At 41.0% G+C, this 15,365-nt stretch overlaps 1 protein-coding gene and 1 long non-coding RNA gene across 7 annotated transcripts in view; one reads left to right on the forward strand and one right to left on the reverse strand.

Annotated features, from left to right (window-relative positions):
• GRID1 (glutamate ionotropic receptor delta type subunit 1) overlaps nucleotides 1-15,365 on the reverse strand; it is a 707,273-nt gene that overhangs the window by 286,680 nt on the left and 405,228 nt on the right. For all 6 annotated transcript variants that reach the window (XM_081004876.1, XM_081004878.1, XM_081004877.1 and 3 more), the window contains exon 4: nucleotides 8,389-8,594. In XM_081004876.1, coding sequence (XP_080861002.1) covers nucleotides 8,389-8,594 — 206 coding nt within the window. The remainder of the gene's footprint in view (nucleotides 1-8,388; nucleotides 8,595-15,365) is intronic.
• LOC308476934 overlaps nucleotides 1-15,365 on the forward strand; it is a 347,257-nt gene that overhangs the window by 73,039 nt on the left and 258,853 nt on the right. The window lies entirely within an intron of this gene.

The raw sequence follows: 15,365 nt of genomic DNA on the forward strand, positions 1-15,365 counted from the left end.
AAAGGAGAGAGTTAAAGGGGGGGGGGGAGAAGTATCACATGAAACTTCCCCGCCTTTTCTGTTGGAGGAGAAGCCAGCGTAGGCCACTCCCAGAATCTGAACCGGAGGATGCGCTGTCTGTACATATGTAAAATAAGGACCGTATATATATCTCTGAGTGAGCAAGGGTACTAATTGCGAAGAGCATTCACAAGCCATCACAGTACCACTCCCTAGACCTCTCCTTCCCACTTCATGAAACTAATAAGCCTCCTATTGACCCTCCCAACCTGATTTCTGAAGCCACTTCTCCCTTCTACCCCGCAGCCTCGCTTGGCACCAGTTTTCACATCCACCTTTTTTCTGTAGCCTTCCCCCTTGCACACAGACCACCCCACAGTGGTCTCCTGGATCATCTTTCTCCTCCCCCAACATGGCAACCACTATCTCCCCCCAATATATGCTGATGATGAGGATCAGGGTGATGAGGATGCCTTTCATCTGTGGACATACATATGGTTCACAGAATAAAGAACTAGGCCGTGCAAACCATTCCAAAGAAGAGTTGAGCTGAAATGTTAGGCATGTATGGCCATTGGGTTCAACCGGCATCATTCGTGAAGGACTCACTACATCTTTATGCAGGTGCAGCCTGTCAGTTTGCATTTCTTAGTACAGAAAGTATTGATCTGATGTGTAGAGATCTTTCCTATTCTAATTGATTCAAGAGGGTTCTGGAGGCTTCTCTGTGTGAAAGAAACAAGCAGAAGGTTCATGATGGTTCTTCCTTCAGAGAAGCTGAGTACAGCTGGCTTAAACTGGTCCTGTTATCTTTTTCTGTCAAGGTCATGCTGACTATAAAAGTAAGTGCAACTCGTACAGCACGTTGGCGACAAATATTTACACAGTTGTTCAAAAATAATTTTACACCATTTATCAAATATGTGAGAAAGAGACAATTACTTACAAAGTGCCATGAAAACTTACAAACTACCTAAAATAAAGTGAGCTTGCAATATCAGATTTTACTAGGTTCTTACAAATTCTTGACTCAGTTTTTCGTTTTCGTTTTTTGTTTTTTTAATAAGTTCAAAAAGATTCAAGAAAAGGGTAAGTTCAACATTGTTCCTGGTAGCTGTGAGGTGCTGAGGAAGCAGCGTATGAGGTAATAAAGAAGAAGAAGAAGAAGAAGAAGAAGAAGAAGAAGAAGAAGAAGAAGAAGAAGAGAGTTTGGATTTGATATCCCGCCTTTCACTCCCTTTAAGGAGTCTCAAAGCGGCTAACATTCTCCTTTCCCTTCCTCCCCCACAACAAACAGTCTGTGAGGTGAGTGGGGCTGAGAGACTTCAAAGAAGTGTGACTGGCCCAAGGTCACCCAGCAGCTGCATGTGGAGGAGCGGAGACTCAAACCCGGTTCCCCAGATTACGAGACTACCGCTCTTAACCACTACACCACACTGGCTCTCTAAAGAAGACAGGGTGCCAGCGTTCTATCCCTGTTTCACCCTAGCAGTCCATGCAGTTGAGAGGCTTCTGATTTGTTGGGTTTGGCGGATAGCACACTCCCTGAGCACAGTTTTCTGGGCTTCTTCAGTTGTCTCGTGCCATTGATGCGTCTACTAGTGCTAAATATCTCTGAAGAGACAATTTTTTGGCTTAAGCATACAAGACTGAACAGCATGACTATAAAAGTAAGGCCAGAAGGAGCCTGAGTTTCACTCTCTTTCTGTCTCTCTTTCCTTCCGGTGTGGTGTTCTGTTCTGTATCCTTAGTGTTAAGGTTTAATCTTATTATAAGTTATTGTAAGTTTAAGTTAAGTCTGCTGCAATTGGATTTCTTTTGGACAGTGCCAATCCTGAATGTATTGGATTTGTGACCATTATGCCCATTTGCCTTCAGTAGCAGTAAAGCTCTGCTGGATGAAATACAATTGCTTCTGGTCTATTTTGGGGGAATCCCACAATGTGTTTAAGTTTTTACTCTGCTAACTATACATTCTACTCTGGATGAGCAGAATAAATTACACAGCTCCTACCAGGCCCAGCACCACCAGAAGTATCACCATCAACAAAACTGGCCATTTGCTCGTGCTAGCAGCTGGCAGAGACTTGGAGCGATGGCAGTGATCAAAGCTTCATGTTACATGCTGGAACTCCCTGTCCTCGCTACTTTACATACGCCATCTGGGCATCTTGAGACAAAGTTATATGAATTCATAGGAAAAGGAGGCCCTATAGCCAAGGAAAAAAACTTGGGATAGAGCATAGGGTGCAGAAGGTTATCCCATCTACTCACTCTTCTGCTTACATCCATACTACTGGATTTCAGAATGCTCAGCCTCTATATGCAACCATAGCCTGCTGCACATCTACTTATAAACAACATCTTTAGAGCTATCTAAAGATTTGCCCATAGAGTTTTCTTGGCAGGGATACTGGAGTGGCTTGCCGGTTCCTGCTCCAGGGCAAAGGCTAATAGAGTTCTGTCAAGAGAATAAGCTGGTCATCACAAACACGCTTTTCCAACAACACAAGAGACGACTCTACACATGGACATCACCAGATGGGCAGCATCGAAATCAGATTGATTATATTCTCTGCAGCCAAAGGTGGAGAAACTCTATACAGTCAGCAAAAACAAGACCTGGAGCTGACTGTGGCTCAGATCATCAGCTTCTTATAGCAAAATTCAAGCTTAAACCGAAGAAAGTAGGAAAAACCACTGGGCCAGTAAGATACAATCTAAATCAAATCCCCTATGAATACCAGCGGAAGTGAGGAACAGGTTTAAGGATTTAGATTTGGTGGACAGAGTTCCTGAAGAACTATGGATGGAGGCTCACAACATTATACAGGAGGTAGCAACGAAAACCATCCCAATGAAAAGGAAATGCAAAAAAGCAGGAGGCCCCATTAGCTAAAGTGGTACCTCAGTTTCAAGTTAAAAACAGACCTCCAGAACGAATTAAGTTCTTAACCCGAGGTACCAATGTATAAGAATCACTAGTAATCCACAAATGTTTATTTTTGTTGCTATTGCATTGAGGAGCTTTCTTCATGAAATGTTTAAGGCTTTCCACTTCACACAGTGATCTTCATTACCTCAGTGCCTCAGGTCCATTCTCAGGTATTAAGCACCTTGTAGCATAATAATAATAAAGTTGGGAAAACCTAGTGAGAGGCTAATCATCATTGAAGCAGAAAAGCACATGGTGTCACAAGGTGCAATATTTTAGAATCTGAGGCAAAAAGGAGTTGTGTCTAAATAAATAAATAAAGCATTTTGCTGACGAGACACTTCAGACTGTTCAGAATCTCAGCCCAAGTGTTTCACATTTTTTACATCTCCAGACACTGGGGAAAACACACTGTCACATCTAAGCAAATCTAAAATTGGGGGAATGAAGCTTGCTTGCATTCTTGATTTTTAAATATTTAAGTTTTCCTTGAATTAAATTGACAAATTCACCTTTCACTGTAGCAACTTATAAACAAACATCTCATAACATCAGATGAAGAAATATTTAGCTTTACCATAGAAATGGGAGTTTTATGAGATACTTGAAAGATTTTCTAGTCATTTGGTTAACCTTTCATTATAGCTGCAGAAAATAATAATTTTCAGACTGCACAGTGTATTGAATATGAGAGATATATAGATTTCAAACAGATTAATATACTCTTACTAGGAAACCTTTCTTCCATTTTTCCTTCAGTTTTTCTTTAATCAATTTCTTTCCTTTTTTCTTTTAACTTTTTGTTTAGTTTCAGACACAGGTGAACAAAGATACAAAATAGTTTATATATACATTTAATTTGTTGTAATGCTTGAAAAGCTTTAAAAATAGTTGAATAAGAATGGAACAACAACACATCCAAAGGTGCTGTGATCCAGACCATTTGCACTTCTGTGGTGGCTCCATTAAAATAATTGGGGCCAAAATGGATTTGTCTTTTTGTGTACACTCTCTCTCTCTCTCTCTCTCTCTTTTAAAAAAATAAAGCTAAAAAAGCAACATTACATACTCCATAGCTCTTAACCTTCATCCAGAATATCAGTAGATATTCCACCAATTTCCTTAAATTCATTATAACCACAATGCCACAGAAAGTTGAAAAACATGTTTAAAAGTTAAAAATATACAATACTGTCATTCTTAGACTATTCTTATTATGGTAATAAAATATCCTAAGGATGTATTGGAAGGTTTCCAGAATAAGGTAACAAATATGCCTCCTGATTAGGCACTCTCCATCATACACACACCCCCAAAGACCTAGGAGAAGAATTGCAGTAAGGAGGTACAGTGCACACAGGATTGCATAGGACCTCCCATCTCCTAAATGAGAGGAGAAAATAAGAACCAAAAGTACGGTCCAGGTCCAAGTTCTGTGATGCTCCTAGATGGGGTGAAGCAACAGGAGAAGATCAATGTAGACTGACTCTTGTATAATCCACTTCTACCCAGCTGTTTGTGATTTTATTGAACTCCTTGGTTGGATAACTGCATTGCTGAGATAGTTTACCTTGCATACAACGTGCTCCTGTAGTGCTGGACAGCTCCTCAGCCTCACCATTATGGTCAGAAATTTAGTCAAACCTGCTGTGGTTGTTGGGAATGGGACAATATTTCTTTTCTTCCATAAATAATAAAAACACATTTAATTCCTTGCTGAAAACCATCTCAAACACCATACTTTTGTTACTCCTGTGATTGTAATGGTGTGCAGGGGGTCCACAGATGCATAAATACTATGGAGTTAAGTAACCTGCTAGCTTCCATATGGCCAACATGATTGTCGAATTACTCCCTTCAGCATATTGCAAATGCACGGAGCCTTTAGAGAGATTACATACTTCCATTATTCAACTTCCCTTTCCTAAAGCTTTTTTTTGAATCAATCAAGATTCAGTAACAGAAGATTTTTGAACAAATTACTTCTTAATTCAGCCCAGACTTATACTCCTGCAGGGATCTGGAAAAATATCAGGATCATTAGCCCTAATAATTCCTGTAATAGCACTTTTCTCTGGGGATGGCCAAAGCAGCATGATAATTTAGTACATTACCCTTTAAACTTCACAGTCCTGCAGGGCTATTGCCTTTCCAACATGTGAATGCAAACCTCATGAATATTAGCAGGAGTTATGGATTTTAGAGGTGACTGGTTTGATAGCATGTAATGAAATATGGTTGCTAGAATGAAAAGAAATATAACTCAGCCTCTGATTTAACCACTTTCTTTTCAGCAAATCTGAAAGCCTACTCAAAGGTGTATCCTTCAAGATCTGGAAGGAAGCCAATATATAGCGAAAATCGTATTAGAGATACTCAAAGAGCATTGGAAAACTAAGCTGGTTGAACTGATTTTAATACCTTACTCCAGTGGCTTTCAAACTCAGTTCTGGGGAGTCCTGCGGCTGGCTCAGAAGCTTATTGTTTGTCCCTCAATATGACCACAAATAATGGAGGACAAGCTTTCCTTAAAGGTAACTCGACAACAAATACCGTATTTTTTGCTCTATAAGACTCACTTTTTCCCTCCTAAAAAGTAAGGGGAAATGTGTGTGCGTCTTATGGAGTGAATGCAGGCTGCGCAGCTATCCCAGAAGCCAGAACAGCAAGAGGGATTGCTGCTTTCACTGCACAACGATCCCTCTTGCTGTTCTGGCTTCTGAGATTCAGAATATTTTTTTTCTTGTTTTCCTCCTCCAAAAACTAGGTGTGTCTTGTGGTCTGGTGCGTCTTATAGAGCAAAAAATACGGTACTTATTTTTCCAAACAACTACAGAAGATTGTTGAATATATATTGTGTAATCTCGCTGTATACAAGTTGTACAAGTGACAACAAAGTATTTCAATTTCAGTATTCCAGGGCACACACTAGTTTGCACAGTGCAATGGACAATAAATACCCCATGTGAACTAAGTATGCACCCCAGAAAAAACTCCCGAAACCTTTGTTATATGCACAAAGATTCTGTTGAAAGCATGTATGAGCTCTTTGGCAGGTGCTAAAAAGGAAATGGTTTCTTAAGGCAGAGTGTTTTAAAAACACTGCCTTCCACAAAGTATCTGCTATGCTCACGACTGTTAGTTCTTGCTTATTCCTTATTCAGTCTTTTTTCCACTCACATATACATACCTAGCCATTTGCATTTTTTATTATGAAAATTTAGTCTGCATTCCATGTTCACACCAAGCAGCCAACCGTAAATTAAATAAAGTGTTAAATACAAAGTGTAAAGCAGTGATGAGCTACAATAATACTTCAATGTCACATTGGCTAAGGAACAAAAACTGAAAGAAGAGCAATTAAGATCACATTCCCTTGCTGTACAAATGTGGCATTACCTGAGCTCTGACACTTGTGTTTTTGATTTTTTCAAGTTACTAATAATCTATTTCATTTCAGAAGACAATGTGTGAAAATTAATAAATGACAATATTATCCCACAAGATAATAACGGTAATCAGATTTGCTGCCCAACAGTTACACCTGAATTGTAATTAGTTTCATCTCCAACAATTCTAAAGATTAAAAAAAGGATGGCAACAAATACTTACTGCTGTAGATTAATAGGGAAGAACTGACATTGAGCTGCCATAATAAAACTAGTGGTGTGGTGTGGATGACTACTAGTTAATTAAATATATCTTATGGTGGTGGAGTTCTGCTACATGGCTCAGCTCACAGGGCACCCAGATCACACCTATTAGGCTCTGGTTTCTCTTCAGATCCTATAAATCTTTCACCTTTTACTACTAGGCTCAATACAAAGGTTGATTCAAAAGGCAACCTAGATTAGGGTGAGGAACCTTTCTCAGTCCTTGTGGGCATCCTTCTTGGGACCACATGGCAGTGGTAGATGGGGACAGAGACAAACAGAGGATGGAGCAATAGATAGGACACTTTCCATTGCAAAGTAGGCTACATTCTAGCCTTGTGAAATCCGGGGATTGCTACACACACACACCTCTTCATCCTTTATTTAGGACAGGGGTTGGCAAAAAAATTTAGCCATGGGCTGGTCCACTGTCCCTCAGACCTTGTGGCAGGCTGGAGATGTAGCACTGGGAGGGGGAGCTGAAAGAAGAGGCGAGGGGGGGCAGTAGTCCTCCTCCCCACCCCCAGCCCCAGCCACTGTGCTTACCTTCCCAGGGGCTACCACCATCACCACCGCTGCCACCACTGCTGCTGCTTCTTGTGGGTAGGCAGAGTGAGCTCGTCCGCTCCACTCTCTGGCCCACAGGAGCACCAGGGCAGCAGCTGCAACAACAGCGGAGGGAAGATGAGCAGAGGGGCTGCTTAAAATGGTGCTCAGCCAGCTCAGCCTAGCCCCCTTCTTTCTCTAGGCAGGGAGGGGAGAAGCCAGGAGGAGGGAGGCAGGAGGCCCCGTCACTGTGTGTATAAGGGAGTGGGGGGAATGGAACAGCACAAGGAGGGAAATGGTGCAGCCCAAATGAACAAAATCCCCAAGCCAATCCACGGACAGTCCGCGGGCCAGATCCTGAAGGCAATTGGGCCTGATCTGGCCCATGGGCCTTAGTTTGCCGACCCCTGATTTAGGAAATCAAGCGACATCATCCCTGTTCAACAATAGCTTCCAGTCCTGCTTAAGACGATACAGAGCACTGCCAGTAAATGATTTTCCAAATGAGAGTTCACACAACCAATATAGAAAGGCATGAGGGCCACATTTGGCCCCTGGTCTGAGTTTCCCCACCTCTGTTTAGATTATCAGGTGTAACACATTTCAGATAACTAATATTTCAGAGGCATGTGCACATGAAACTCTTTTCTGCTCTCTATCCCTTCCCTTTCATGGGTTCAGTTCACACTTCAAGCCATCTCTCTTAATTCCTTATACCCCTTTTCCCCAAATCACAATTAACAGTTCCCTAGAGTCCCATGTCCTCCATCCAGGTTTTCATGGAATAACTAATGCTCCTCAAAAGGCAGTATCAATTCATCTACCAGTGCAGTGCTCTTCAAGTACACACGAATCAGCTTAACTAAGACAACATGAAATCTAGCTCCTTGTCAACTTCAGAACAGAAATACTACAGTTAAATACTTGTTTTAGCTTTGCAGACCTCATCACTCGATTCAGATAAAATATTAAAAAGGGATGGTGAGTCATTTAGGCCTTACCCAACACAACATACACACCTCTGACTAACAGCATATTACACAGAGCTTTTAGTACAGACTGGAAGAGACCCAACACAAATTCCATGACACAAGTGTGGAAATTGTATTTCCCAGATATGCCAGTGTCACCTCATATCTCTCACACCTCTGCAAATGAGTGCTTTTCAGAAAAGTTCTGAAGACTGCAAACTAGTATTTTTACTTTTTTACTAGAATTACAACTAGAAACTGGTTCCAGAAAGAATGTACTAACCTCGTTGATAAAAGTTTGTGCTCCCCTTGGACTCAGAAGTAAGATCGCTCTTCGTAACGTATCTCGATAGCGATTCAACTCTTCTGTTTTCATAGTAGTGAAAAGGCTGGCAAAAACCCTGCTGATGTTTCTGTCTACTTTTTGTAAAGATACATCAAGTCCTAGCTTTGAAGCTTGGTCCAGAAATCCTTGTAGACCACGGATATCTGCCAAAGAGAAACACAAATTATGTTCTTGGTGTTTTAAAGCTAGGAGCAAGGAGAAAAAGCAATGACAAAGGCCAAGATGCAAAGAGTTGCCTTGCAGGGGCTAGTGGCAGCCCAGTGGAATTTTATTTGAATAAATTACTTGTACGCCGTATCAAAACCTACCCATGAAAGTCTCCATATACAAAGACAACCCAAGGCATTATGGTGCTCAAGGTACAAAACCCACAAATATGCCTTTACCCAGTGCTATTTTTCTAGAAAAAGAGGTGCCAAAACTCATCATGAATGCCTCCCTTGTTCTCTTATAATGGCAATGGCGCCCACCTGAGAGGTGCCAGAACTGAGTTCCGGCTGGGGAAAAAGCCCTGCATTTACCTTTTCTGATAGTAGTGCCAGACCTGATGCCATTGGGCATGGAGGAATGCCTGGGTTCCCAGAACTACGGCTTGTAGCTCTATGTATTCTGGCTAACATGTTTTGAGTTAACAATTGGCTTTCCCCGCTCCCCCGCAAAAGGTAGACAGAGTTGTCTTCAGCTGTGTGCTATCAGTGTGCTTTGCCAAGTTAATTTCATCTCACTGAACATTTCCTGTGAGCAGAGCGGTGCCCTTTACTTACATTTCCTGGAGATATGTTAAATGCGCCAATTGCATGATATCATGGAACTATTTCCATGCAACCCACAGTGACTTCCATCAAGGTCAATCTGCAAGCTGCCTGTGAGAACCAAACCTGAGACTCTGACAAAGCCTGATTTCACATTCTTATGTTTGTTTTGTTTGTTTGTTTAAATGCTTTAGGATTTGGGAACAGCGGCACAACACAACGGTACCCTACTGTTAATGCCAATGTCGATGGTTTGAATTTGAAAGTGCCTTGATCAAAGCAGTGTGCAGGACTACTTGCAAACATCTTCATCTGTGTCCAGCCGTGGGTATTTTTGCATAATTGAAATACACTGAGATCATTAGATTTCCCCCCTTTTATCTAACATTGCCAACTCATACTAAATATGGGTAACTTGATATTTTTACTCAATAATATGAAAGGTTTAATAAATTTATAGGAGGAACTTCCTTACCCTGAGAGCCGCTGCACATGTGACCCATGCCATAGAGATACAACTGTGAATGCCATTTCCATCCTCACCCTCCCTCCCTATCATTAAATATTCCTCATTACAGCACCAACGGCCTTCAATAGGACATTTGTATACTGTTGTGCAATGACACTTATTTGTTTAGAATAGTCAGCAAACTTTTTCAGCAGGGGACTGGTCCACTGTCCCTCAGACCTTGTGGGGGGCCGGACTATATTTTGGGGGGAAAAGAAAAAAAGAACGAATTCCTATGCCCCACAAATAACCCAGAGATGCATTTTAAATAAAAGGACACATTCTTCTCATGTAAAAACACGCTGATTCCCAGACCTTCCACAGGCCGGATTTGGAAGGCGATTGGGCCAGATCCGGCCCCCGGGCCTCAGTTTGCCTACCCATGGAATAGATCAGGGATGTCCAACAGGTCAATCACGATCTACTGGTAGATCCCGTGAGGTTTTGGTAGATTGGGGTCAATCTCTGACTCCTTTTCCTTTGCGTCATTAAAACTGACTCCGGCCCCACCCTCCATTGTTGTTTGATCTCTGAAAGGGAAGACGGAGCTTTCTCTGTGCTGCTGTTTTCATCCATAGTGATCTTTTCGTGAGTGACTTTACCCTTTGTCCATTGCCTTTAAACCCCCCCAAAAATGGAAGTCCCCCCCAGCTTTTTTTTTAACCCCTAAAAAAACAGGGCTTTTCTCCTCCCTAAAAAAAGTTCAACAGCTTCGAGCTGACCCAGTTTTTATTCTAGATCACTGCCAGTATTTAATTCTGAAAGTAGATCACAGTCTCTTGAGAGTGGGCCACCCCTGGAATAGATCATAGTGTGCCCTGAAGTTCCTCCATATTTAAAGCAGCCATACAAGGTAAATTACCAATACTCCCTTGGGGGAGAGCAATAACAGAGGCTAAGGGGTGGTGATTAGTAAAAGACCACCGAGTAAGTCCAGAATCCACCCTTGAGCCAAGGAACTTAGTGTAAATGTGTGAATGTGCTTCCCTCTATTTTAGCATCACAAAACTTCTGTTAAGGTGAGAGATGTTTAGATGTGGGTCTCTACAGGCCAAATCCAACCACACTCTTAGTCTCATTGAAATGAATGTAGCATGTAAGTGTCAGGAACTTTAGATTTTTAAAATCTAATTGTTTAGAAACAGCAAAAAGAGAGATATTATTATATAGTATATGTGGTGTGTGTGAAATTATGTTCATAATTATCAGGGCTTGGATTCATACTTCGTAATGTATAACAAAGCCTGGATTTAACCTACGGCTTGCCATACACATTCAAATAATAATCACAATGATAAGGATGCAATTTACTCGATAAACTATTTTATTGATGCTGTCATCCTGGTGTTTGCTTTTTGCAAATTCAGATTCTCTGATCCCTTGCTATCTTTATTCTTTTATGGCTCTATAGTATATGACGTACAGTGACAAAGTAGTAGTAGTTGTTTTTAATACTGTCTGGTTCTTCATATTAATGCAGAGCTTGACAAATAGACAATCCTCCTTTTGGGTTGACTAACGTTACATTTTACCAGTATCTAAAGCTGTTTTGGAAAAAGGAACATTATTTGCAGTGGATGATGAATGAGGATGCTATTGCTTTAGGATGACTTATATTCTCCACAAGCTCACTGAGCAACCAGATAGGAAAGCAAAAGTATTCAGAAAGTTTGAATGAAAAATTGCAACTGTGGTATGTGTGTAGTGGGAACGAAAGTGTTTTGTCTTGAATAGTGACTAGATGTTGCATATCATGTATGGCAGGGAAGCACTAAAAATATTTTTAATTAAAAAACACACACATTCCTGCTCCAGTCCCAGCTACAAGTTGGAAATCACTGCCAATAATTTCTATGGGCTTTGGATTCAAAGGACTCACTTAGAATCAGATTCCAATGGGCTTCCACAGTTCTCCTTTAAGCATACTACCAAAAAAGACTTTTAGGTTGATAGAATAGTGTACCTGAGGAAATATGGCAGGTATAATGCAAAGCACCTTCACCCATTGTGGGACTCATTTCAAGATGTGCCAGGCCACATACTGTCAAGAATGAATGACAGGTTTGTCTCTCACCATGGTTTGTTCTCAAGTTCAAAACTTTATTTCTCCGCATAACTGGCAAACAGTCACTTATATGGGAGAATGTAGAGAGCTGTACCTGAGGACAGGATTAGGCGAGGGACTCAAACTTGCTTCCTCCCTCTAGTGTCTCCTGCCGTTAAGAATCACACTCACTCTGGTCTACAAAGCCCCACTATTTGATAGATATACATAACCGTATCCTTGCTTAGGGATGCTTAAGTAATTCTATTTCTGTGAATTTCAAAGCTTACTGACCTGATCAGCATCTCCCAGACAAATGTGCAGATCAAAATGTATTAATCCTTTGGATTTTGCACTTCTCCAAAATTGGCGACCCAGGCTCAGTGCAAAATAAGGAAGAATAAAAGGCACGCCCAAATGCATACTCTGAGATAAAAGGCATGCATAGTGTCAGGGAACTGACATCGGAGCTAGGGGCGGAGGGAAGGCTCTCAAATGATGCTGGAGAAGGGCCCAGCAGGGAGAGAGGCAGCTCAGCAGATGGGGAAGCAATTCAGCGCAACACCAGGAATAAAGGGGGGCAGATGGGGGAATCGGCGAGAGGGCTCCCAGACTCTTCACCGGACACCAGCGGGGAGAGCACAGGTCCTCCGCTACCCACGCCCTCCCTGCGCAGAAGACTTCCGCGCAGAGAGAGTAGGAGGAGACTGGGTGTCAAACAACTTTTATGTTGGAAAAGGTTTAAGAAACGCCCACTGACGGATTCTGCTAGCGACTGAGGCAGCCACAAAGTGAAGGGCTGTCCAGACAGAAAGGTTTAACAAGGCAACAAAGCCAGGAGAGGCGGCAACTTACGCACGAGCAACCCATACTCATTACACATAGATATATAATTTGTGATAAATTTCATAATAATGAAATATTTCAACACAAAGGACTTGAACACATATTTCTGTGTGGCAAATTAATGTGGAAACAGGACAAGACTTCTAAATGAACACTTGTAACACTGATGCGAATCAGAAATAGAATAATCTGCCCATCTCTATCCTCAGTTTTGTTTTGTGGTCACACTAGAATGTGTTGGGATATTTTGGAAAGGAAACAAAATGTTGGGAGCTGGGTGCATGATTTTGTTTTAAATAACCATTCTCCAATGCTCACATTGGACAAAGGCATGTGTTCCTTTCTTCTAGGAGGAGCTGGGAACATTAAGGACCAGACATTTAAAAGGTGGTGTCTGCAGGCATATGTGGTGAAGCCACAGAATGCAACACAGTCAAAGTGTGGATACAGACGCAGGATCACTCATCTCTCCCTGCATAACTGATCATACTAATCACAAATCACTTTTGCAAAGGAATGATTTAATGGTGGTACTAAATTTCCTACTGATACCATTCTTCACATTAGGTGTGGTGTGGGAAGTCCAGTTATTTCAGAGTCTCCTGTGACAATAAGTCAATTGATGTTGGAAAGGAGAGAGGCAGGCATCTAATCTCCAGCGCTACTTATGCTCCTGCCATCAAGGTAAATGAAAAGGGGAGTATGTATGTGGGTGCTAAGATGTGGCAAGAATGACTTTGGATGCAGGTGAGAGGGCTGATGAGATAAGTGGGAGTGGGACAGCACTCTTTTAAATCTATGGATTCACTAAATAGCTTTACCCCATTTTCCCTTTACCCTATTTGGGAAAGAGGGAGAAATGATGAGTGGCCAATATAAGGAGAACCTATCTCTCCTTCATGTACCCACTCAATGGTCAGTTTTTGCCATTATGTCTCCTTTGTACATGTTTGTATTGTACCCAACACCAGTATTTTTACAATGGGAGCCCACCCTTTCACTTGTTGTTTTCTAATCTTCTTTCTCCCATCTTCCTTTTTCATTAAATTATTTTGTTTCAACTCCTACCATCTTCCAAAGAACTCTCATTTATGGCTGTTTCATTAATGCATCTGCTTTTCAGTTGACAAATTAACACTGCATGTACAATGAAATGTCTGCCTTGGCACTAAATGCAGTGGGTTTTGTGTGTGTGTGTGTGAAATCTGTTTATATTGCTACTTTTCTGGGTCTCACTTGTGAAAAGACATTTCCCACATACTTCGTCCTTGGTGGAATCATCAGCACGGATCAATCTTCCTCAGTACACATTAGATTTCCTTGTTCCACCACTTCACTGCTTCTGTATTTACCTTTACCTATTATTTCATAACACTTTATCTTATTGGCATTTATAGTTAGTCAAAGTGGACAACACCAATTTTCCAAGCTAGCGAAGAGTATCATTATGCCTGCCGGTTATATGCTGTGATTTGCCTAAGCTAAGGGGTTTAACTTTAGATCACTGTGCCTTCCGACTCATATAACACACCTATAGATTAAGGACATGATTTTAAAAAACCCAAAAAGCTATGGTAATTGTATTGCTACCAGACAAAGGCAAAGTTTGACAACAACAACAAAAGTTGCTTCATTTCCCACAGATTAACATGAGTCTCTCATTAATGGGAGTCTTGGAAAATTCTAATCAGAAATACCACAGCTTGTGACTTTGATAATTTTTTTGTTCTGTGAAGAGGTTCAAACAGTTACTGAAAACAATAAACATCCCTAGTCCACATTCTTCATTTAATTCCATCAAAAATTAAATTTTCTTAAGAATAGATCCGCTATTGCCTTTTACTATTCACCTACAACTTACTCCACTGATTTAATGTCTTAATTTACAGCTTTTGAGTTTCCTGTTTCACTGGTTGTGTTAACATGGAACACTAAACCATGGGGAATTCCTTGAGACTAAGCAAAGCCTTGGTCTCATTCACTCCCTTCTCCTTCCCTGATAAGTTTCAGTTTCATTTTTAAAGCTAGTTTAGTGTTATGTATGAAGAAACAGCTCAGTTTTTAAACAAGTTAAACAACACCGTGGGTTATGGGCTGGCTTGTTTAACTGACCACTGCTACCTAGAAGCTGATACAGTCCAATAATACCCATAGGTGGAATCTACACATAAAATATACATATAAAAAACGTTCTGAAAATGCTTTTTCTTTAAACCTTTTTTCAAAAAACATTGAATTTCCCATAAAGCTCACAATCGCCATCTAGTGTCAGATTATATATTGCACTTTAAACATACTTAAAATGTTTTTTTTTGCAGCTGTATAGCTGACTAGCCCTGCACTAATTGGGTCACTGGCCATATTGCCTTGACCAAAGGAAAAAGTTTGACCACTGTGAAGGAAATGGACTTTTATAAACAGTAAAAATCCTGTTCTGTGTTTGGGGATTATAAAGCTAGTTTGTGGCTTGACTCATGGCTTTGCCGGGGGGGGGGGAATAACTTGAAAGGTGTCACAAATTAATTAGGTGAGGATAAACTATGTACAGTATACCCAGGACAGAGAAAATTGTTGCCTTTGAGGCTTTTGGAATGTGTGCAGATTGGAATGTAAATCAAAGGTAAGCCCAGCCTATAATTAGTCAGGGACTTCTTTTGACATTTGGCATTCAGATCAGGACAATCTCACACATCATTCTGGAGGATGAGATCTGCTTAAGTCAGAGGTTTTCAACCTTTTTGAGTCCACGGCTCCCTTGACCAAC

The sequence above is a fragment of the Podarcis pityusensis genome, assembly GCF_964106645.2.
Source record: "Podarcis pityusensis genome assembly, chromosome: 5".
Classification (NCBI taxonomy): domain Eukaryota; kingdom Metazoa; phylum Chordata; class Lepidosauria; order Squamata; family Lacertidae; genus Podarcis; species Podarcis pityusensis.